General features: G+C 34.7%; 4 protein-coding genes across 15 annotated transcripts in view; 2 read left to right on the forward strand and 2 right to left on the reverse strand.

Annotated features, from left to right (window-relative positions):
* Nucleotides 1-843, reverse strand: part of lmo7a (LIM domain 7a) — a 57,503-nt gene extending 56,660 nt beyond the window's left edge. For 5 of the 11 annotated variants that reach the window (XM_051118454.1, XM_051118455.1, XM_051118460.1 and 2 more), the window contains exon 1: nucleotides 541-842. In XM_051118454.1, coding sequence (XP_050974411.1) covers nucleotides 541-609 — 69 coding nt within the window. In that variant the 5' untranslated portion in view covers nucleotides 610-842. Of the gene's footprint in view, nucleotides 1-540 lie in introns of all 11 variants that reach the window. The other 6 variants (XM_051118453.1, XM_051118456.1, XM_051118449.1 and 3 more) reach the window with 3 other exon arrangements.
* A 994-nt stretch (nucleotides 844-1,837) lies between these two features.
* On the reverse strand, nucleotides 1,838-8,374 carry uchl3 (ubiquitin carboxyl-terminal esterase L3 (ubiquitin thiolesterase)). Of its 2 annotated transcripts, XM_051119999.1 has the most exons (9): nucleotides 8,214-8,374; nucleotides 8,033-8,044; nucleotides 7,536-7,664; nucleotides 4,458-4,614; nucleotides 4,241-4,326; nucleotides 4,098-4,145; nucleotides 2,730-2,805; nucleotides 2,544-2,602; nucleotides 1,838-2,409 (listed from the first exon to the last, which is right to left on the reverse strand). In XM_051119999.1, the coding sequence occupies exons 1-9, from the start codon at nucleotides 8,253-8,255 to the stop codon at nucleotides 2,326-2,328; spliced, it is 693 nt and encodes a 230-aa protein (XP_050975956.1). In that variant the 5' UTR covers nucleotides 8,256-8,374; the 3' UTR covers nucleotides 1,838-2,325. The 2 variants fall into 2 exon arrangements, with proteins under 2 accessions (XP_050975956.1, XP_050975957.1); XM_051120000.1 differs by lacking the exons at nucleotides 8,033-8,044; nucleotides 8,214-8,374 and adding an exon at nucleotides 7,966-7,989.
* A 1,439-nt stretch (nucleotides 8,375-9,813) lies between these two features.
* sgo2 (shugoshin 2) lies at nucleotides 9,814-17,552 on the forward strand. The gene is made up of 9 exons (XM_051120149.1): nucleotides 9,814-9,985; nucleotides 10,064-10,174; nucleotides 10,285-10,460; nucleotides 10,706-10,783; nucleotides 10,993-11,032; nucleotides 12,861-14,807; nucleotides 14,977-15,085; nucleotides 16,430-17,115; nucleotides 17,382-17,552. Exons 1-8 carry the CDS (start codon nucleotides 9,919-9,921, stop codon nucleotides 16,515-16,517), a joined length of 2,616 nt encoding a protein of 871 aa, XP_050976106.1. The 5' UTR covers nucleotides 9,814-9,918; the 3' UTR covers nucleotides 16,518-17,115; nucleotides 17,382-17,552.
* On the forward strand, nucleotides 17,115-24,206 carry LOC127171466 (uncharacterized protein C2orf80-like). Its single transcript, XM_051120150.1, has 9 exons — nucleotides 17,115-17,448; nucleotides 17,542-17,639; nucleotides 17,751-17,832; nucleotides 18,008-18,081; nucleotides 18,185-18,275; nucleotides 18,351-18,428; nucleotides 21,353-21,440; nucleotides 21,544-21,647; nucleotides 24,003-24,206. The coding sequence occupies exons 2-9, from the start codon at nucleotides 17,599-17,601 to the stop codon at nucleotides 24,069-24,071; spliced, it is 627 nt and encodes a 208-aa protein (XP_050976107.1). The 5' UTR covers nucleotides 17,115-17,448; nucleotides 17,542-17,598; the 3' UTR covers nucleotides 24,072-24,206.
* The last annotated feature ends 220 nt before the right edge of the window (nucleotides 24,207-24,426 follow it).

Consider the following 24,426-nt stretch of genomic DNA (forward strand, 5'->3'; position numbering starts at 1 on the left):
TATAAATAATAAATATAAAGATAATTATTATCAACAGTTCTAAAGAAACAAATAATCAAAATCAAAGAGTATCCATTAGTATCCGTGTTTTGTCGTTTTGACAGGTATAACGTGTGACAGGGTCCCAGAAATGTTACACTAAATCTAACCTCTATTTAGGTTAAAGAAATATCCACCTAAAGACACACTTAATTATCTTTACTGCAGAGAAAGAAAAAAATATATACCAAAGAAGCCGAAAAGCAAAAGACGAAGCTGAACGTATTACATGCATGAGATAAACATACAAACTAATAATAACCATCAAAACATACTCTTCAATATGACTACTTATTACGATTTTACATGCAACATCAAATGTTGTAATTTTGCTCGGTTTTATAAATTTTCATAAATATGAATTCAACAGGTATACACAGCACGAGTTAATGAATCGAATCAGTGCTTTTTCATTTTGGTTAACTCATAATTTCCCAGTATCAAGTTTCATTTCCCTGAACTGATCTTTATCCAAACGAGAGCAGGTGTGAAAGTTTTTACCTCAATCCATCTTTGTGCTTCTGAGTAAGCAGCCTCATAACCCACTTCAGACTGCGGTCGCCACTCCATCACCGGCCTTAAACGCGCTTCTTGGCTAGACTTTGCGAGGAAACAGACGTCTACGCTGTAAGAACGCGAACAAGACGCGCGTATAGTTAAAACGCGAGCGTTTTTGTTCTGCCGCGTCGCGTGGATAATTTTATTAAAACTACTAGTATCACAACTATCACCGTGTCACAACGTCAAGGAGAAAAGATCTTCTAACAGCTGCAAAAGGACTACGGTAAAAACTTAAATCTCCTCGTTCTTTAGCTTACTCCTGAGAAACCTTAGAGTTGCGTTGTGTACTTTATACGCCCCCTAGTGCGTCAAGATACACACCTAAACTAATGTCAGATTACATTACAGGTGCCGAGGGCACAATAAAGTGCCTTTGGGGGAAAACATTAATGTCTGCATATTTAGTTAACTACTTGTTTACAAGTACACAGACAGGACATGGTATAATAAAGTGCATTTAAGCGACAATTGACGACTTTTAAAGTTAAATACAAGACAGCTTTGATTTACGTTAATGTTATTAATTACTATACAATCCAAATACTTCCTTTTGCTTAATTAATTTTTTTGCTTTTTGTTTTTTACAATTTTAGAGTGTACAAGTAACTACAGTAGCATGTAAGTATAGATTTTGGTCAGTTAGTTATTATGGCATTTATTTTGGATAATAACCAGCTGACCATACATTATATAGTTGTTTAACGTTATTTATCAAATAATTCACTAAAAAGAAAGAAAAAAAAAAAATCACCTTTCAAAATCATTTCTAATCATGCCATTGCTGCTAACTGACCATTCAGAATCAAGTGGGTTCATTAGCTGCTATAGGGAAATAACGAGAATAACAGTTGTAAACGTTAAAACTGTTTGTACTACAAACCAGCCTGTTCATAATTAAGGTAATACATTCAAATAATATGAGAATACACATCAATTTGCAATATCAAGCAGCAAAACAAGCTGTTTTGTACAGCTAAAAATAGCTGGACGGGGATGAAACCAGAAGCCAGACTTTTTTTTCCTCGCCCGATCTTATGTCAAAAGTAGGGTGGATACTCAATATAAATCTGGCTCAATTATTTTTGTTAACACTTTTTATTTTTAGAGAACACTGCTGTTTTGAAGGAAAAAATATGGATGTAAACAAGATTTAGAGCACATTAATCATTGTTTGAGCATTCATAAAGTGAACTGTTGTCACTCATAATAAAGCAATGAGGTCACCAAGAGAGGAAAACATTGGACATTTGTTCTTTATTGTTTAAGTCTCATCTGATTTTTTTCTGTATTCTTGAGAAAACTGTATTTAGAAGTCGAACACCATTGGCACACTGACACACTTGTGTTCAAAGAGCATTTTTGTGTCAAAATATGATGTTTACATATTCATCAGGAGAAATTTTATTTGAAATGAATTTTTCTGGCAGAAAAAAAAAGAACACCACCATTAGGTGAATTAATATCATTAACATCAAGAAAACGTTTTTTTTTTTATAATTCTGGAGAAATTAACACAAACACTTTTTCAATCAGACAGTGTAAACATTTAGATACAACATTTTTATGCGCATGTACATTTTTTGATATTAGCTAATTTGCTTCTCATATGCTTTGTCGGTTGTGGTCAAAACCTTAATTCAAAGTAAAAATTGAACCTATAAAGGTTTAAAGTATTCAGCACTTCTGAATGATTGGCAGTTTTTCTCTTAGGTAAAACAAGAATATTTATGCTTTGGAAAGAGCCACCACAGTGAAACGGAGCTCCTGGGGATCACGTGCCATGAACTTCTTGCAGACCTCTGCAGAATCCTGTAGATCAGGCGAAAACATAGCCAAATGCATAAAACCGGGCCCCCAATCCACAACTGTTAAAACTATGTCCACAAACAAAACAAGTTGCAAATATACATGAACACATAACCCATAAATGAGAAAAATCCCACCTCAAGAAAAGTGTCCTCTGCGGTTTTCCCATGAACAATTGGAAAAGGTTTGCGTCCATCTGAAACACATGAACAAAATATGAATATATCCCTTCACAACATTACACATGATAATTATATATCTCTAAATTTTGTGTGTAGAACTGACAAGCACCTAAAACAATGAGAAAAATTTAATTTACCTACCCAGTTCATATAAATGTCCCTCAACGTTTACAAAGGCGATAAAATGCAAATCCACTTTTTCATCTAAACTTGGAGCCTATAAGGGTGAGCGGAGTAAATAATTAGCATCTTAGAATTTTTCTATGACACTTCAACAGCAGTAAAAAAGCAGAACTGAGATTCAACACAATGACAATGCTAAAGTTCTCAGAGTCAGAGAAAAAGAAGGTGATTAGGAATTAACAGAGCATCTCAGTCCTGTGGAAAGAAGTGAAACCAGACTGGAAGGGTCTTAACAGTTATACTGTGTGGCTGCAGCAACAATTCTCACAAGACGATAGGATAGACTGAGCTGACTGAAGAAAAAAGCAGGGCAAGACTTGATTTTGTCTATTGATTAGATCTCATGTGAAAAACAGGTTGCAGGAAGTGATGTATTATTGTCCCATCCTTGCACACGTCATCAGAGATGCTTTGATTAGGGATTAAGAGTACACGGGGAAAAACAAACAAACAAACAAACAAAAAAAATACATGAATAAATGACACAGAAAACCCTTAAAAGATTAATGTTATTTTAAAAATCCACATCATTTTATACATGTTTTTGACCTGGGGGGGGATTATTTGATAGTCAAATTTTGCACTCGGTGAGCTACTGGTGCAACACAACTCAGGAAAAAAAAAAACGAATACGATGCCACATTGTGCGGCATTTGGTTGTAATTTTCAGGGGAAAGGCAACAAGTGAAGTGATTAAGTCTTCACTGCTTTCCTTTGATAAGAAGAGGAGAAAATGAATGGAAAGATGCCTGTGAACGAAGAAAATTTCCTAAACTCCTAAAGACTTGATGCATCCCTGATGCCTTTAAGGCTTTTAGTAGAACACCAGGGGTGTTTAGACTCCTTGTCGATGGTATGGTATTTGGTTTAATCCTATGCTTGGATCCATCACCACCTGTAAGCTCTTTCAGTAGCTGTGATCATTGTATCAGTATTTTATTTTCCGAGTTGTGTTGTGGTAAAAATAGCAACAGGTAGTGCCAGTAGCTCACAGAGTACAACTATTTCTCGTTTTAAACAACATAAATCTTTAAATTAAATGTGAGTTTTCTACTACATATTTCAGTAAGTTATATTAAGCCATACAAGTCTTAATATCTGGGGTTACCTTTAAAGAAACTGTAAATTAAGGACTAACATTGCAATATTTTCAACATGGTCCAATTTTCTGGTACTTCAACATCAAAAAAAAAACAAAAACAAAAAAAACAAACACACATTACATGGAAAATTCATCAGTGGGATAAAGCTTCAAGATGTATGCAAATACTTGGTACTGTTTTGAATGCTGTTTTAACAGCTACTCTGTATTTAGCAAATACCAACCTCTGTTTGTCCTTCTTGAGCGCTTGACTCATGTGTTACTCGGATACTCTGAAAACACAAAAACATCAGTACCATGAATAAAAGTTCAGTTCTGTTAATTCCTTCAGGGCCATTCCGTTGCACCAAAAACAATACTTTATCACCTCATCTTTTTCAAGAAAAGCAGCCTTTTCTTCTGGGCTCATCTTTGCAGACTGCAGTAAAAATGCCTTAAGCGGTGAATTGGGCTCTATATAAAAAAAAGAATGTGCAACACACAAGTACATTGAACATACATATTAACTACAGATATTTTTCAAAACAGGGGAAATCACTCAAAAAAAAACAAACAAAAAAAACATAATTAACACTGATACTTACCAAACTCCAGATGCCTTTGATTGTTTGCCACAGCATGAATTAGCCCTATTGTACCACAAGCATTGCCGATGGTTTGTTTCATGAAGTACACATCCGAGGACACCTCTTGTCCTTGTGCCTTAATTTTTGCCTCCTCCTCCTGTCTAAAGGTTTCATACTACATTGAGGAAAAGAATATTACTAAAATTTAATCTACAATAAATATGACACAATGTAAGAAAATTAAATAATAATACATATATTTGCAAAAATGACAAAGATGCTTAAATAATCTGACTTATTAGAATCTAATTATGAATATAAAATTAGCTCCTTCAGGATATAGCAGTACAGGAAATGCAATCACACAAATTACTAATATTTTAAGTCAGTTACATAAAAATGTAAAATTGATCTAATTTAATTCCAAAAAATACAAGCATAGAGGCTACGTTTACGCAACGGCCCACAGGTTTGCACAACTACTACAATTTGTAGTACTACAATCCTGTGTCATGCTGAAAACTAACTGCTCTCTTTTAAAAAAAAAAAAAAAAAAAAAAAAAAAAATCATTCACAGGTTTATGTATTTTGTATTCTAATTACATAACCACAAAATAAAACTGGTAGATTATAAATTCAAACCAACTAAGCAATGTGCTCAAATCATTAAAAATATCATTAGAAGTGTTGGGGCTGCGATATTCAGTTAAAATGAAAATCCTGTCACCAAAGACTTTTATTCATCTTTGGAACACAAATTAAGATATTTTTGATGAAATCCGTGAGCTTTCTGACCCTGCATAGACAGCAATGTAACTGACATATTCAAGGCCCAGAAAGGTAGTAAGGATATCAATAAATTAGACCATGTGACATCAGTGGTTCAACCTTAATTTTATGAAGCTCCAAGGTTTCTTTTTGTGTGTCGTGGTACTGTCATGAATATGTGTTGAAGACTAACACGGAAGAGGAGAAATTGTTGAATAAAGTGGTTATTTTGGTTTCTTTGCGCACAATATAGATGCATCTCAATAAATTAGAATGTTGTGGAAAAGTTCATTTATTTCAGTAATCCAACTGAAATTGCAAAACTGGTGTATTAAATAAATTCATTGCACACAGACTAAAGTAGTTTAAGTCTTTGGTTCTTTTAATTGTGATGATTTTGGCTCACATTTAACAAAAACCCACCAATTCACAATCTCAACAAATTAGAATATGGTGACATGCCAATCAGCTAATCAACTCAAAACACCTGCAAAGCCTTCAAAATGGTGTCTCAGTTTGGTTCACTAGGCTACACAATCATGGGGAAGACTGCTGCTCTGACAGTTGTCCAGAAGACAATCACTGACACCCTTCACAAGGAGGGTAAGCCACAAACATTCATTGCCAAAGAAGCTGGCTGTTCACAGAGTGCTGTATCCAAGCATGTTAACAGAAAGTTGAGTGGAAGGAAAAAGTGTGGAACAAAAAACGCACAACCAACCGAGAGAACTGCAGCCTTGAGAGCCTTGTCAAGCAAAATCGATTCAAGAATTTGGGTGAACTTCACAAGGAATGGACTGAGGCTGGGGTCAAGGCATCAAGAGCCACCACACACAGACATGTCAAGGAATTTGACTACAGTTGTCGTATTCCTCTTGTTAAGCCACTCCTGAACCACAGACAACGTCAGAGGCGTCTTACCTGGGCCAAGGAGATGAAGAAGTGGACTGTTGCCCAGTGGTCCAAAGTCCTCTTTTCAGATGAGAGCAAGTTTTGGATTTCATTTGGAAACCAAGGTCCTATGCAATGACATCTGCTGGTGTTGGTCCACTGTGTTTTTTGAAAACCAAAGTCACTGCACCCGCTTACCAAGAAATTTTATAGCACTTCATGCTTCCTTCTGCTGACCAGCTTTTTAAAGATGCTGATTTAATTTTCCAGCAGGACTTGGCTGCCCACACTGCCACCTGCCCACACTGCCAAAATCACCAAAAGCTGGTTAAATGACCATGGTGTTGGTGTGCTTGACTGGTCAGCAAACTCACCAGACCTGAACCCCATAGAGAATCTATGGGGTATTGTCAAGAGGAAAGAAGAAAATGAGAAACAAGAGACCAAAAAATGCAGATGAGCTGAAGGCCACTGTCAAAGAAACCTGGGCTTCCACACCACCTCAGCAGTGCCACAGACTGATCACCTCCATGCCACGCCGAATTAAGGCAGTAATTAAAGCAAAAAGAGCCCCTGCCAAGTATTGAGTACATATACAGTAAATGAACATATTTTCCAGAAGGCCAACAATTCACTAAAAAAAAACATATGAAGTATTCTAATTTGTTGAGATAGTGAATTGGTGGGTTTTTTTTAAATGTGAGCCAAAATCATCACAGTTAAAAGAACCAAAGACTTAAACTACTTCTGTCTGTGTGCATTGAATTTATTTAATACACAAGTTTCACAATTTGAGTTGAATTACTGAAATAAATGAACTTTTCCACGACATTTTAATTTATTGAGATGCACCTGTAAGTATTCTCATAGATTCATAACATTACGGTTGAACTGATGTCACATGTACTATTTTAACTATGCCCTCATTACCTTTCTGGGCCTTGAACATGGTACTTGCATTGCTGTCTCTACAGGGTAAGACAGCTCTCGAAATTCTCAAAAATATCTTCATTTGTGTTCTGAAGATGAACCAAGGTCTTTTGTGGGTTTGGAATGACACAAGGGTAAGAAATTAATGACAAGATTTTCATTTTTGGGTGAACTATCCCTTTAATTAATTTCATTTTGGGTCATGGTGAAGAGAGAAACTCTTTATGAGATTTTTTTTATTCCTTTTTATTTAAAAAAATCTTAAGTAAAAAAAAAATAAAAAATCCCAACTTCAAAATACATATGGAAAGGGGAATTACCATATCATGTTAAATAGAGAAGGAGACTTGCATAAACAAAAAAATCTATACAACTAAAATCTAATATAATCTGCAAGCATAGCTGATGCCAACAGCAATTGTATCCAGTTGCAACTATAAATATATCTATAAATACAGAGCTTGTTTGCTGACATAGAGTCAATATGGGTAGAAATTGCAGTCATACCTTCTCTGTAATAGGGAAGAGCAAAAGTACAGCACACACAGGCCTTGGCACCAAACTGAGAAGTTCAGCTTCCAAACCGTACACATCCCCAAACAGCCAGGTGGGTACCAAGCCAAGCTGCCGTAAAAACTTAACAAAAGTATAACACAACACATACATATTAAAAACAAATCATTTATTATGAGACTAGTAAAGGGGTTAGATTTGTATGGTGAGAGACACACAAGGGCCTACACAATCCAGAAGCGTTTCTATTTACGTTACAATAATATAACTATTTACAATAATAAACTAATGTGGAACATAAAATACATCTCACATTAGTACAAAAACAATAAAGTTAAACAAGATATCAAGCGCAGTATTGCTGATAAACATAGTAAATCAAAGTTGATGCAATTAGCTTTATCACAAACGTGCTTTAATAAACCTGATTCATTCATTTGGCACAAGTTTTGAATCCTAGACACACCCAGATAGTCGAGACCTCTACTCACTTGGTTCATAACCTGAAAAGCAGACACAGAACACAAAACAGTATCATATAAAATATGATGTCAAAGACATGAGCTGCAGCTTACCGTTCCTGCTAAAAGCTGCCTATGAAAAAAATGAACCGATGAACGATATAAAACTGAATTAACGACAAAAAACCGTGAGATCAGGAGAAAGTCGTACCTCTGGGTTGGCTTCCAGCGGTAACCAGCGTTGGCCCTCCATCTCAAATTAAGCCCTGTCTGATATCCTAAATAAAAAAGATGATATTGCTATCTCGAGCAACGGTGTGCAGACGCTTTGACAGCTGAGGAGGAAGTTCAATGGAATATGTGTGCGCGGGTGTGTGAATTCAGCCACACCGGAAATGCAGGCTTAAATTACAAAATAAAAGTAATCGGGGTAACTGTCTCCTAAATTTTGGACGATGCGGCATCATTCGTGTTGTTTAGTGTCGCGAAGGTGTTTGATGTTCTACCCACGTTTATATGCACATAATGTTTCTGTTAAAGTCGATTTTGTCGATTGGCCTTTATTCTGAAATACACTCACACTAACAGTCAAACGTTTTTGAACAGTAAGATTTTTAATGTTATTATTATTTTTTTTTTTAAGAAATCTCTTCTGCTCACCAAGGCTGCATTTATGTCATTTATTTCTGTGATTTCAATTATGTATTTTTAGCATCATTACTCCAGTCACATGAAATAATTCTAATATTCTGATTTGCTGCTTAAAAAAGCGTGTATTATCATTACTATATTGAACACAGTAAAATTTGTCCAGGGTTCTGTGATGAATAGAAAGTTCAGAAGAACAGCATTTATCTGAAATAGAATTTTTTTGTAAGATTATAAATGTCTTTATCATCACTTTCGACCAATTTAAAGCATCCTTGCTAAATAAAAGTTTTCATTTCTATAATTTATTTCACACACATACACACACATGTTTGTTTTTGTGAATTGTGGGAACTTTCCATAGACTTCTATAGATTTTATACTGACCAAACGACATTGTCTATCCCCTAACCCAACCCTAACCCTAGACCTAGCCCTCACAGAAAACATGTTTGCATTGTTACACTTTCAGATAAACATCATTTACTATTTTTAATAATTTGTTAACATTGTGGGGACCGCAGGCACACACACACACACACACACTTTTGAATGGTATAGTGTATAATGTTATTTCAAATAAATGCTGATCTTTGGATCTTTCTATTCATCAACCAATCCTGAAAAAAATGTACTCAACTGTTTTAGAAATTGATAATAATAATAATAATAATAATAACAACAACAACAACAACAACAACGATAGTTTCTTGAACAGCAAATTAGTATTAGAACTATTTCTGAAGGATCATGTGACACTGAAGACTGGAGTAATGATGCTGAAAATTTAGCTTTGATTGCATGAATAAATTACGTTTTAAAATATATTCAAATAGAAAGCAGTTATTTTAAATACTAAAAAGAAAATTACGGTTTGACTGCTTCTGTTGTTTTGGATCAAATAAATGCAGGCTTGGAAAGCAGAAAAGACTTAAAAAACATTTAAAATCTTACTGTTCAAAAACTTTTGACTGGTAGTGTAATCTTCTCTCTTTCTCTTATGTAATAATTTTATCCTTTATTTGTTTCTTATTATTCTTTATAACGTTACTGGTTTATGTTATTAATATTATGACATTTTCCAGAGCGTTGCGCTTTCATGTTAAATGTTGTCACGTTACAGTAGGTGGCGATGTTTAAACAGTTCGTTCTACAAACGCTATTAACAGCAAAAGAAGAAGAACTTTAAGATTCCGCGGTTGTGTTTGGTTTTAAATAAGCTTAAACCGAATTCATTTGTATGTTCAGTATTCGTTATCTGAGTAGAAATGCATTTTAACAAGTATAAAGATAAACCTCATCAAGAGTCGAGTTTGTCGTCTTCTTTTATTACTGGTGAGTAATCAGAATATAGATTCATATTGTTAACGGTTTTGTTCTGACGTGGTTTTATCAGTCTTGTCCTTTCTACAGTTCCCAGTGATAAAACGCTGATAATGGCATCTAAAGAGAAGAAGGAAAACCCAAGAATGGGCAAACAGACGGCTGCTGTATATGCAGCAAAGATAAAGACCAAAATACACAGTAAGAAATGCTAAACAGATTCATCTGTCTGCATTACTAGTGTAGTTTGTATTAGTAGTGTATGTTGTGAATTGACCAATGGCAATAACTGGACCTTTATTATCTCTCAGATACCTCATCATTCTTCAAGCTTTCTCTGAAAAGCAACAACAAGGCTCTGGCGATGGCTCTGGTTGCTCAGAAGCAGAAGAGCAGAGAGCTGGAAGCAGAGGTGGTGCGACTGAGGAAAGATGCCCAGACAACTAATTTTGATCTTGCTCATCAGCGTCATAAAAACAAACAACTGGTGAGTCTGTGACAGTGACGTCTGGTTATATAAACGTTTAATATTCTCAGACAAAAGTCTTATCAAAAACCTGTTGAAGTTAGGTTCTTTACATTTATGTACACTTACATTTGTATACGCTGTACAGACATGTCAAAATTAGTCTTAGATTTATTAAACAGACCATGAGTTTGTACTGTACTTTAAAACAAAAAAGAACCTACATTATTATTAATAACTTAATTTTTTGTTTCCGCTGACTCTAGTTTGCGATTATACGAGAGTTTTATGACTCTTCCCTTAACTGGATGACAAAGGCAGTTGACATTTTTTGTAATGACGAGGTAAGCTGTCAATATATTTTTTTGAATAATTAAATTATATCGCTACCTTTGTTGTTGTTATTAATAAATTAGCATTATAATCATATTTATTATTATTATTAGGACTTAAGCCAAATTTTGTTAATTGTTCACAAATAGATATTAGTTAAATAGACAACATTACTATTAACTATTTTCATTAAAATTAATTAATACTCTTTATTTTTAAGGATCCAGACAATATGGACTCAGAACACAACACCAGTAAAGGTATGAAAACATATTGTAAAGTGTTCATTGATTACATGGTTCCTTAAAGGATTAGTTCACTTCCAGAATAAAATTTCCTGATAATTTACTAACCCTCATGTCATCCAAGATGTTCATGTCTTTCTGTCTTTAGTCGCAAAGAAATTACGTTTTTTGGGGAAAACATTCCAGTATTTTTCTCCATATAGTGGACTTCAGTCGTGGCCAACGGGTCCAAATTGCAATTTCACTGCAGCTTCAAAGGGCTCTACATGATCCCAGCCAAGGATTAAGAATCTTATCTAGTGAAACGATCTGTCATTTTCTTAAGAAAATAAATAAATAAACTTTATATACTTTTTTTTTTTTTTTTTACCACAAATGCTCATCTTGCACCAGCTCTGCAATGTACATGTGCAACATCAGATGTTACACAGTCACACTGGAAGGTCATGTGCAGTTAGTTCTTCGCCTGTGCACTTCATTTCAGAAAGGTAGGGTAGGGCGAAAAACTCCATCTCATTTTCTCTTCCATCTTTAAAATTGTCCGACATTTTTATTTTACCTTTTTTTTTAAAGGGAGTTTGACTTTCTGTGCACATTCGCTTTGTAAACACTGGGTTGACACTTCCGCCTACTTGAATACGTAAGGTAAGTCGTAGTGCAAGACAAGCATTTTTTTTGGAAAATGACTGATTCTTTCTCTAGATTAGACCCTTATTCTTAAATTTTTATTCTGTAAGTGAACTAATCCCTTAGGAATGTCAGTCAAGTTTAATGTTTGAATGATTGGCACTGTTATGGCAACTTAAAGGAGAAGTCCACTTCCAAAACAAAGATTCAGTTATAATGTACTCACCTCCTTTTCATCCAAGATGTTCATGTCTTTCTTTTTTCAGTTGTAAAGAAATTGTTTATTGAGGAACACATTTCTGTGTTTTTCTCTATATAATGGACTGATATGGTGCCCTGATTTTGAACTTCCAAATGGTAGTTTAAATGCGGCTTCAAACGATCCTAAATGCGGTTGTAAACGATTCCACCCGAGGAAGAAGGGTCTTATCTAGCGAAACAATTGGTTTTTTCATTTAAAAAAATACAATTTAAATACTTGTTAATCTCAAACGCTTGTCTTGCCTTTCTCTCCCTGAATTCTGTGTATTCTGGTTCAAGACAGTATTTCAAAAAACTCCAATTGTATTTTCTCCCTCAACTTCAAAAATCATTTCAAAATCATCCTACATCACTGCAGAAGTACCGACCCAGGCTTTGCAAAGTGAACATGCAAAGAAGATCAAACACCCTTAACAAAAATGTAAAATAGCGATATAAGACAATTTTGAAGTTGATGAAGAGCATGAGATGGGAGTTTTTCGACATACCCTAACTGTCATTAACCGGAAAAAAACAGTCCAGGCAGAGCAAGACAAGACGAGCGTTTGGCATTAAAAAGTATATAAATTGTATTATTTTTATTTAAATAACTGGTCGTTACGCTACATAAGACCCTTCTTCCTCGGCTGGGATCATTTACGACCGCATTTGGGATTGTTTGAAGCTGCATTTAAACTACATTTTGGAAGTTCAAACTCGGGGCACCATATCAGTCCATTATATGGAGAAAAATGCTGAAAAGTTTTCCTTTAAAAAACACAATTTCTTTACGACTGAAGAAAGAAAGACAAGAACATCTTGGATGACAAGGGGGAGAGTAAATTATTTGTAAATTGTTGTTCTGGAAGTGGAGTTCCTTTAAAGAAATCAAGCTAATATGAATATCCCTGTACTTTAAAGCTACAAAAAATACGACTTTATCTTATTTTTATAGATTTTGTGATTTATTTTTCAGACCAGATGTTTGAAATGGAGAAAGAGGTTGGGAGTCAACCAGACAAACCATTGTGTCCACAGCAGGACTATGATAAGTCTGAACCGGCGAATACAGCCGGTGATGATCCCAGCCAAGACAAAGATAGTTCAGCACAGCAAAACACCATATATGACTCTGAAATGGAGATGACCGTTAGTGACACTGCTGCTGAAATAGTAACTGTTGAAACAAATGCAAGCAGAACCTCTAGAGTTACAGAGGAACATCAGCAAAAGAAGGATTTGTGTTTGTCAGGAAAAGGTAGTGAGGTTATATCTGCAATTGAATTTAGTAGATCAGATTATACATTAGCCGTGCCAAAAGAGATGACCGCTGTCACACAGCAGTGCTCTAACACTGTTCAGAACGAGGTGGAGAACGGGCAACAAATGGAGTCAATAACTGCACGCAGGAAAACTCACGTCACCTCTCGTTGTACTAAAAGTAGCAGACGCACATGTAAACGGAAAGAACCAAACCCAGATCCAAGAAAAACGTACCTCATTTCCCAAGATCCTCCTAATGGTGTTTTTAATGATTGTTTTAGTGATCTTGAGCTTCAGAATTCTGAAGGAAGCAAGGCAGTTTCTTCAGATGGAAATACTTCAAGTAAAGCTGTTAAAAACAAAGTGTCCCATGCTATCCAGGAATCCAGGAGAACATTTATAGTTCAAGATGAGCCAAGACCTCAGAAGAGCAGGAAGACCAAAGTCTTGTCCCTTATGATGGATCACAATTTATCGGATGTGCATGAAAATGTTCAGGCTGCCAGTACTTTATGCTTGGAGTCTGCTGGTGCTGATGTGCATGTCGGTGAGAACACAGTTCAAAAACATAAAAACAAAACTCCAGCACACCCACTTCCTCAGTCTGAAAAGAACAAGACACAGAAAAACAGAGGAACGTTTGTGATACAGGCGAGCCAATCATTCATCAACAGGAGTTCATTTTTGAATGAAACCAATATATTAGAGGATCCCAACAGACCGGAAGGATTACAGGAAGTACTGTCAGAAATCCAAACAACACCTCTAGATATTGGTTCAGATCATGTTGCACAACAGCACAAGGTGCCAGAGAACTTGGCTGACCATGACTTTCACAAGATATTGACAGAAAACACCTATCATCCAGAATGTTCACAAGATGTGAATACCAGCCTTGTACAGGAACCCTCTGAATTTACATCATCAGTGGCTGGCAAAGCCAAAAAACACAGAAAAGCAGGGGAAGATAAAATAAAAAAGAAGAATGCTACATCAAGAGAAAAACCAAAAGCATTAAGAAAGAAACAAAAGAATCTGGATGAAACTGTGTTGACTGAAATGCAAGATGAGACTGATCTTCAAGATGGAGCAGGATACAAGTCTTTGTCAAATACTTCACAGCTACCAGTAAGTTCTCATTCCTCAGCCTCAGAGGAAGACCTCAGGGATGCACATAATGCTGAAACCCTTGAAATAAGCTTCCTTTCTTCTGTTGACAAGTTTGATCAGACTGACCATGTCAACATGGACTCTCTTAGCATAAATCTGGATCGAACCAACAAAACTCTTGAGGACAGGTGCAGGAAAACATACGTCATTTCATCCTCTCATAAATCACCCATTAAGGAAAACACTGACAGTGGGGCTTCCAGCGACAATTCTGAACTTGATCTTTTTCCTGATGAAACTGATGATCTTTCACCTGTAGTGAACAGAAGCATGTTTGTCATGGAAGAACATAATGTGCCTTCAGACAGTTTTAGTGGACACACAAAAGACCTTCAATTCACAGAGGAAAGGCCTCCTTGGGAGACCCTTGATGGGTACACTGAAACACCCTCAGATGAAAGCCCTCCCCACAGCCCTCAACCAGAGAAACGCTGTCAAACTATGAACATCTACCAGGACCAGGACTCAGACTTGAGCCACCAAGGTCCAGGTAAACCTTATGAATAAGTTTAAATGCCTTGATAGTGTTTGTAATTTTAAGGAGAACTGATAATATTAGTACACTTCAAATTCTGATTAATTTTTTAGACTATTTCATTTTAATTTTTCACTTTTTTGCATTTCCATAACTTGTATATTTATTTTTATTCTACGAACAGAAGAAGGCAGGGTTATGAAGAGTCTAACAAATACCGAGCATAACTCCGATTTAGGGAGAACACGAAGAAGAGCAGCACCAGTGTCCTACAAAGAACCACCTCTCAACTGGTGAGTTACACTCAAATGATTTAACACAGTTGAAGTCAAAAGTTTACATACACCTTGCAGAATCTGCAAAATGTTAATTATTTTACCAAAATAAAAGGGATCATACAAAATGCATGTTATTTTTTTTTTATTTAGTACTGACCTGAATACGATATTTTACATAAGACATTTACATATAGTCCACAAGAGAAAATAATAGTTGAATTTATAAAAACGACCTCAAAAAGTGTACAAAAAGTAAAGTTTGAAAAGTTCAAAAGTGTACATACACTTGATTCTTAATACTGTGTTGTTGCCTTGATGATCCACAGCTATGTTTTTTTTTTCTCTTTAGTGATTCAGAAGTTGAGTGACTCAGAGTTGTTCATGAGTCCCTTGTTTGTTTAACAGTTAAACTGCCTACTGTTCTTCAGAAAAAGTACTTCAGGTCCCACAATTTCTTTGGTTTTTCAGCATTTTGGTGTATTTGAACCCTTTCCAACAATGACTATGATTTTGAGATCCATCTTTTCACACTGAGGACAACTGAGGGACTCATATGCAACTATTACAAAAGGTTCAAACACTCACTGATGCTTCACAAAGAAATGATTTAAGAGCTGGGGGTGAAACTTTCTGAAGTTGAAGAAGTTGAAGAAGAATTTGACTTATTTTGTCTTCTGGGAAACATGTAGGTAGCTTCTGAAGGGAGGGTACTAAATGGGGAAAAAAAAGGTATTTAGGCAAAATTAGAAAAGTGTACACATCATCATTCTGTTCAAAAGTTTTCACTCCTGGCTTTTAATGCATTGTATTTCCTTCTGGAGCATCAGTGAGCTTTGAACCTTTTGCACCCTCAGTTGTCCTCAATGTAAAAAGATGGATCTCAAAATCATACAGTCATTTTTGGTAATAGATTTTTTTTGAAGAACAGCTGCCAGTTTAACTGTTTAGGACAAATAAGGGACTCATGAACAACTATCACTAAACAAAACACAGCTGTGGATCATGCAGGCAACAACACAGTATTAAGAATGAATGTAAACGTTTAAACAGGGTTATTTTTATAAATTCAGCTATTATTTTCTCTTGTAGACTATGTAAATGTCTTTTATGTGAAATATCTTATTCAGGTCATTACTAAATAAAACATATCATAATGCATTATGTATGATCCCTCTTATTTTGGTAAAATAATTAAGATTTTGCAGATTCTGCAAGGTGTATGTAAACTTTTGACTTCAACTGTAATGTAATGCAATAAAATATAATGCATTTCTGCCTTAATACAGATTTATTTAAAAGAATTTTGAACTAATTGATTGATATTTTTATTTATCTTATTTATTTATTTATTTTTTACAGCAAGATGAGACGTGGGGACAAATACTCTGATACAAAATTCTTAAACTCTCCAGTGTTCAAAGACAAAAAGAAGAAGAAAAGAGTTTAGGAGTGATTTTTTTTTTTTTTTTTTTTTTTTTTTTTTTTTTTTTTTCCCATTTATTCATTTCAGACTTTACTTGGGTTTTCTCTTTATTTTATTTTATGTTGTCTTTTTTATGTAATGCAAATGTTTATTTGATTGATATTAATTGTTTTAATCAAAGCTGTTGATTTGCCAGCTGATCTCAGCCGAGTTTCTTTCTTGTGTATATAGGTTTAAGTATTGTTTGAATTTTATTTATTTTATGGTTAATAAAGAGAACCTGCTCTATTTTAATTTAACTAACTTGACTCTGCTTTCTATCCTGTGGCATTCATACTGCTTATATGGAAGTCAGCTGTGTTCATTTCCTCATCTCTTTCCTATGAAGATATATATAGGAAAGTTAAGTATGTGTTATGTAACCAGGCACTGGCCGACAGTGTTAAAGTGATTGAGGGACTGAATGAATAATTTAGAGCACTGTTCACCTGAGACGACCACAATTCTGAGAGCGAGTAGGAGTGTCTGTTTAACCAGTTTATATTGTCTGAAAGCAGACTAAAACATCTGATACATAGTTATCTTATTGTGCTGTCAGGACGCGTTAGTATCTGAGGTTTAGGTAGGTTTAAATGAGTTTTCTGTGTTTAAAATAATTTTTATGTTTTGTAGAGGTGATCAGTGTTAAGAAAATGCACTGAATTCAAATGTTATGGGCTTATAGCTGTGAACTGTGTGTGTGTGTTTATTTGTTTTGTTTTGTTCAGTATTTTTTAGAGCATCCAAAATTGTAATTTCTTTCCAATTTTAGTCTTATTAGATGCCTTGGGTAACCTAATGTGTGTTAGACATTCTGTCAAATGTTCATCTTACTTTTTCTGTTCATAGGAAGCCAACATATAGTTTGCAGTTAGCTTCCTGTGTTTTTATGTTTGGTTAGAGGATTAACTACTAGGTAAAGTTATACTCATGGAATGTGATTTTTTTTTTTTTTTTTTCTTCTTTCCCTGATGTTGCTGTTTTAATGGGATTTCTGCTATTGTTCCAGACAAAATTTTGAAATAAATAAGTTTAGAAGTAAGTGTTTAAACTGAGTGTTTAAAACATGGAGGCCAAGCGAGTGAAGAGAGATGTTAAAACTTTGCTGTAAGTAGCATGAAATAAATTCACTGTACTGTATCAGGATAAATGCAATCATAAATTGTTCATATGTGAGGAAACACTTTTAGAACAATGCTTTTTAAAAACTTCTTTTAGTGGTGAATATATTGGACAGCGACTCAGAGAAAATGGTTTTGATCCAAAGGGGAAAAGCACATCTACAATGTTTGATGATTTGGTAAGTGATTAAAGTAATTTGAAAGATTAGGCTTGTCATATTGAGTGTGTATAGACATTAGTTGCTATTGTTCTTTTTTTCTTATGTTCTAATTTAAAAAAAAATGTTATATTCAACAAGCTTAGGGCTTGTATTGTTAAATATGTTCTAAATACATCTCTTCACATTCATATAGGCCCATTATGACTTGGCTATAAGTGTGGCTTTGTGGTGGCTCAATAAAAAGAATGCAGCTGAGAATGAGTACATGTGAGTCATTTATGTAACTTGCATTTAAATGTTTGTTTTGTGTATGCAGTGTTTTGCCATTTATATTTGTGCCTCACATTTGGCCATGATCTGTTATTTGTAGAGGAATTGGGAGTTTAAGACATATTAGCCAGTACCCTAATCACCTGGAAAGAGAAGCAATGATCCTTTCTTCCTTTGCTGGAATGCTTCTGGTAAGGACAAGTAACTGGTTGTAACAGCATTTGTGTTTTTGTCCACAAGCTGTATTATTGTCCTTTTGATTTCAGAACAGCTTACCTATAGAAGACATTCTGTCTCTGTACAATTGCAAACCAGTGGCATCTTACCCTGATAATCATGATAAGGTATGTTAAAGTATTTATTATAATATGTTTGTCATGTGAGTGAACAATTGACATGCAGGATGAGAATGGGAGTGATATACAGTGGCATGCAAAAGTTTGGGAACCCCTTACAGAATCTGTGAAAATTACAAACAAACAAAATAAGAGTGGTCATACAAAATGCATGTTATTTTGTTTGTTTAGTACTATCCTGAAAAAGATATTTTACATAAAAGATGTTTATATATAGTCCACTAAACCAAAAAAAAAAAAAAAACTTCAAAAGAACCATTGGTTCTTGTTTATTGTTGCCTGGATGATCTATGACTTTTTTTGTTTGTTTGTTTTGTTTTGTTTTGTTTTGTTTTGTGATGGTTGTTCATGAGTCCCTCCTTGTTTGTTCTGAACAGTTAAATTGAGCATCACAAAACAAAGCAAAACAAAAAAATAGTCATAGATCATCCAGCTAAGCACACACACAATTAAGAACCAAGGGTTCCCAAACTTTTGAAGGTGGTTATTTTAATAATTTCAGCTATTTTTTATCTTGTGGTCTATTTGTAAACATTTTCTGTAAAATATCTTACTCAGGACAGTACTAAATAAAAAATAACATGCCTTTTGTATGATCTTTATTATTTTGTTAAAATTATTCACGTTTTTATAGATTCTGCAAGGGGGTTCCCAAACTTTTGCATGCCACTGTACATCCAGTCTGAAAACAAGGAAGCGTTAAAATTGTTTTTTAGTCTGGCACTTCACATTATGCCAATAGTTCTCAGCCAAGTTTCCAGATTTCTGAAGGATTACTTAAGGGGGGTCATCGGATGCCCATTTTCCACAACACTGTAAACCCTAATGCTGTCTTTACTTATACAATCAAGTAATGTTGACTAAACATTACTTAAAATTTTGCATTTTGGACCTATTACTTAAAAATATGAGTTCATTTAACTTATTTACTATCAAAATGCATAAACTTAAGATTTCAAGTGTTGTGAGCTCAAAATCATGATTAATCATTTGAAAAAAAAATCATTTTCAAAAGTCATCTTGAATGTTGAATTTTCAATACAACTGAAATATTTGAGAGAACATCACATAAGCTGACTTCATAAATTAATGTTGATTTTCCTGAAAAGGCTTTTTTTTTTTTTTTTTTTTAAATACTCACCATTATAGTGAATAGTGTTACTTTTGGTTGGGCACTTGGAACTTTGTTTATATTATTATAGTTTTCTTTCTGTTGTTGCAACAATGCAGCATGAAATCAGAGTTCTTTGATTTCAAAAAAAGAAACGTAATAAATAGATTGCTTTTAGAAGGTGATCTATGTTCTAATTAAATCATTAGGTTTTTTAGGTAATTAAATCATGAGTGTTTTTCATGCTGGTTAATGATTTTACAATTTTACTGTTTTTCTTTTTTTTATAAACACTATAAGAAGCTTTTAACTGTGTTTATATAATCTTTTAATATTTGGGGTAATGTGCATGAGTCACACACAGACTTCAACATTCAGCATGTGAATCACAACAATGGTAACAACTCAATTTTATTTATTTTTATTAACTATCAATAACCATTTTATGAGCTTTTTTTTTTGTTTGTTTTTTGTTGTGCTACTACTGACATGACTTGCAGTCAAATATAAGAATATTGTTTAACAGTTTTAAGTTACATTTTCATGTTGAGTTAACTTAAATATACAAGTACACTTAAAAAAATGAATACCAAGTGAACAAAATCGTTTAAGTACATTAAATAAGTGCTAAGTTTGTTGAACTGAATGATTTAAGTACAGTCTACAAAACCGCCAAGTTAAATAAACTTAAATATGCAAGTTTTGGAAGATTCCATTACTCAATTAAATTGAGGCAACGAGTTTACTCAATCAATTTAGTCCAATTAACTTATTAGGGTTTTCAGTGAAGTTGATATGATTCTTCAGGGTCTTAATGAAAAGTCTATAATATACTTTGGTTAAAAATCCTCAGTGGTTGTGTAAAACAACACCTTTTTTACCTTGCCAAAATGAGCTCTGCAAAAATCAACTCATTCTGGTCGAGGCTGCTTTAAATGCAAATGAGCTTTGCTCGCCCCACCCCTCACTTCTCTCTGTGGAGTGACGAGCCTGTTTACTTTAGCCGCGTTTAGCCACTAAACTTGCTAACTAGCACATTATTAGGAAAGGCGATCTCAGAGATTAAAAAAAAAAAAAAAAAAACTTATACTCACTTCTGCTGTAAGTGAAGCTGGATCACAAATGATTCGCGCGAACATAGATGGATATATGTAGATCGAGAGGTGCAGTCCATTCACAAATGTAATCTACTGCATCTTCAGCAGCTCAGATGTCGGGAGTAAATGATGACCACTATGTTCATTATTAGATCCAGCAACACAACACCTCAATCGCTCAATCAGAGATATTCCTGTCTAACTTACATCCCTGCTCCAGAATCGAAACAAAGAGGGCGGACTGTTACAGCTGATCTGAGGTAAGACGCTCATGTCAATCAACTATCATGGGAGCGGCCTCTGTAGGTGTGACGGCACACCGACAGGCATCTGAGAATGGCTCAATTTGAAAAAGGGGATATTATTTTTTACAGATTAATTAAAAACCACTGCATGGATTTTTATTATTATAGGGTAGATTTGTACATACACTGCCAACACACATTAATGTTCAAACAACACGTAAAAGTGAACTTAGCATCCGATGACTCCTTTAAAATGAATACATTTATTTAATCGTTTCATTTATTTATTAACAAAAAGTACAATAGTGCTGAAATAAGGTTGATTAGTTATATCAGTACTCTCAGTTTAAGTTCATAAAAGCAAGCAGCTTTGTCATAATTATCATCATAAGTAATCACCAATTTGGGATTTCTGAAAAGGTAATGGCCTTAATCTTTTTTTTTTTTTATTCTCAACAGGGCAACATTGTTCACCCATTCTCCCTCTCTTATCATCCATTTGCTATGCTCAGTTCATTCAAAGCAGTAGACCACTCAAGAAAACACAGTATGTAACCTTATAGCACTCAATATGGATAAACAGTGTTAAAAAGTGATTATTAAAAAACACAAAATGTTTTCTTTATTCTATTATGTTTTCTCTTCACCAGCCCAGGTGCTGAAACGCTGGATCAAGGAACACAGTAAACAGGATGTCTCTCCAGTAACAGAGACACTGGAGTCCTCCACCTCCTCTTCTAGCTCCTCATATAGTGTGAGTGTCAGTCAGCTGTTCCTTACATACATTTTACCACAATCAGTTGTGACCCATATATTATGTATCATGATATACTCAATATCCACCTTATTCTTCAACGCGGAAGTAAGCCTATGGGCGAGACTTCTGGTTCGTTAGCTGCTATAAGGAAATAACGATAAGAATAACAACGTGCAGTAAACGGTAAAATTGTTTGCACTACAAACCAGTGTATTCATAGTTAAAGCTGCAGTCCGTAACTTTTTTTTAAATTAAAAATGTTCCAAAATCAAATTTTGAGCAAGTACATAACCAGCCAGTGTTCAAAACGATCTCCTTACTTTAGCCTGATTCAGAAACTTGCTGCGAGGTGGCTGGTATAAACACAAAATCACAAATCACGGTGAGCGGGAGGGGGTGTTTTGGGTGAGAAGCATGCAATCTGTAATTGCGTGCAGTTGCTGACACTCGCGAAAGCGTGCAATCACTTTCTTATGCGCGCTGTTTTTCCAGTTTTACTTTCACTTTCAAAATCGATCTCGTTCAGCAAGGAGGGGAGAGGATGGAAAAGGGGGGCACAGTAACTCATTTTGGGGGGAACAACCCCCCTTTGCGCTGCAGATGTGTGCAGAGTAAACAAGGGGTAAGAAATGTATTCATCATACAGTGACATAACTATTGTATTCACTTATGGTACCGGGAGTGTAAGTGCATAAACTCACACTAGACTAGACTAGGCTAGTCAGTAATGATGATGTTTGATAAAGTAAATGTTCTTTGCTCGTTTTCTGTAGCTGCTTTTTGAGTAAAGGAAATGTAAGCATGTAAGGAAATGTAAGAAATGTAAGTATCTTACAATGTTTCTATTAAATTGTTATCAAGTTACACACAAATTAAGTCATATTGAAAACATTAGGCTGTTTTTAGCCTTATGCTGGTATTGGTTCATTTGACAGCAATTAAACTAAGTAAATAATGAAATAAATTAGCACGATAATATTGTGTATCAGTGATCTCACAGGCTGAAGATAGGACGATATGATAATTGAGCATATTGCCCAACACTAATGTAAGGATTTTATAGGTGACGGATCATTTATAGCCTTTTCTCATAATTAATATAATAATTGGAATAATTAAACTTAGCATTTTGATGGCGTATTGTAATCCAGAAAGGATTATGTCTTAACGAAATGGAATTAGATTCCAGTTTTAAATGTGCATCTAATTACTGATACATGGGATTACACAAGATTTGTATTTTAAAGTGAACCAGTTCTAAGAAACATACATTTGCTTTTTGGTTAAAAGAACACTTTCTTTATATGAAATTAGAATGGTATGACAATTAGAGATTACACTGTACAGAAATTGAAATCTACATGTAATGCTAATACACACTATATACACCTAGTCATAGAATGCTGATGTTGTTAATGTTAATAAATTGAAAACAAAGTAATAATTTGGACAGTTTGGTGTGATATGAGCTCAGCAAATCACCACTGGTAGCTCAATTTATTGTAATGTTTATTTTCCTCAGTTGGTCAGAACAAAAGTGGTAGACATGTTACTTACTTAAAATTCTTATTTGGGTCATGCTTCCAATTTGTAGAATCTGTAATTCCAAAGTATGGTGCAATATCTACATTGGTGCGGTGACTGACAGCCACACATACAGCTCAAGACATCAGGTTCATCCGATATTGGGTCTTGTTAAGAGTGCTGTTTCCCTATTTTTGAATGGTCACCATTGGCACATAATGCAACAAAGATTGCTAAAGTCAACAGATTTTACCAACAGAACTACCAATCTGTGTTTAAAAATAAGATAATAGTGCTGCCATCTTTCTGAAGTCATTTTTACTCCCCTGTAACTTGACTCTGAAACTGAAAATGACCATTTTGACCTCGCTCTACAAAACAGTGGACTACTCAGTAAATATTCATCAATCACATTTAATATTTTGGCTTTCATCACTATACATGTGTATGTTTCTTCAGAAAAAATATTAGCAAAATCAAAAATTTAAGACGGCGACCTCTAGTTGAGTTGACACGGAATGACCCATTTGTAGGTTTCAAACAAAGATGGTGACAAAGAGGCAGAACTTACGGAGTGCAGCTTTAAGATAATACATTAAAATAATATGGTAAAACACACCAATTTGCAATATCAAGCAGCAAAACAAGCTGTTTTTGTACTGCTAAAAATAGCTGGACTCAGATGAGACTGAAAACCAGACCCATAAAATTTACAAAGGGCCATGTCTGTTCTTATGGGAAAAAGTAAAGTGGATAATGCACTGATAAAGTTGAAAAATACTCCCATCATGTGCTCAGATTGTGTGCTATATTTTGTGTCAATTACAGGATAGTGAGGACTCCTTAAAGGATGAAACCGCTCACTATGAGGGCTCACAAGAATCTCTGCAGGACTGAAAACAGCATTGTCCTGGTTTATTAAACATTGCTGTCATTACATATTTAACATCCTTCCAGGTGTTTCCTTGTTTGTCCTTATTGTTAAAATGTTGTTTCTTTCCCGAGACTTTGTTCACAGCCAGGTAATAACAAAGTGGGCAGATTACTTGAGAAGGTTTATGTTTTAAATACCAATATATTTTTTACTGACTTACTCCAAAGTGTGCATACAGAGTGTGTCTAATAATTAATTTACCCATGCATTCCCATTTTACATGTGAATGAAGATGCAATGTTAAGTTTACAGTGATCAATAAAGTTCTTGGACTACATGTGGCAATGTGGTGTGTTTCAGACGTTGCATTCCATGTCA

The sequence above is a fragment of the Labeo rohita genome, chromosome 9 (genome assembly GCF_022985175.1).
Source record: "Labeo rohita strain BAU-BD-2019 chromosome 9, IGBB_LRoh.1.0, whole genome shotgun sequence".
Lineage (NCBI taxonomy): Eukaryota > Metazoa > Chordata > Actinopteri > Cypriniformes > Cyprinidae > Labeo > Labeo rohita.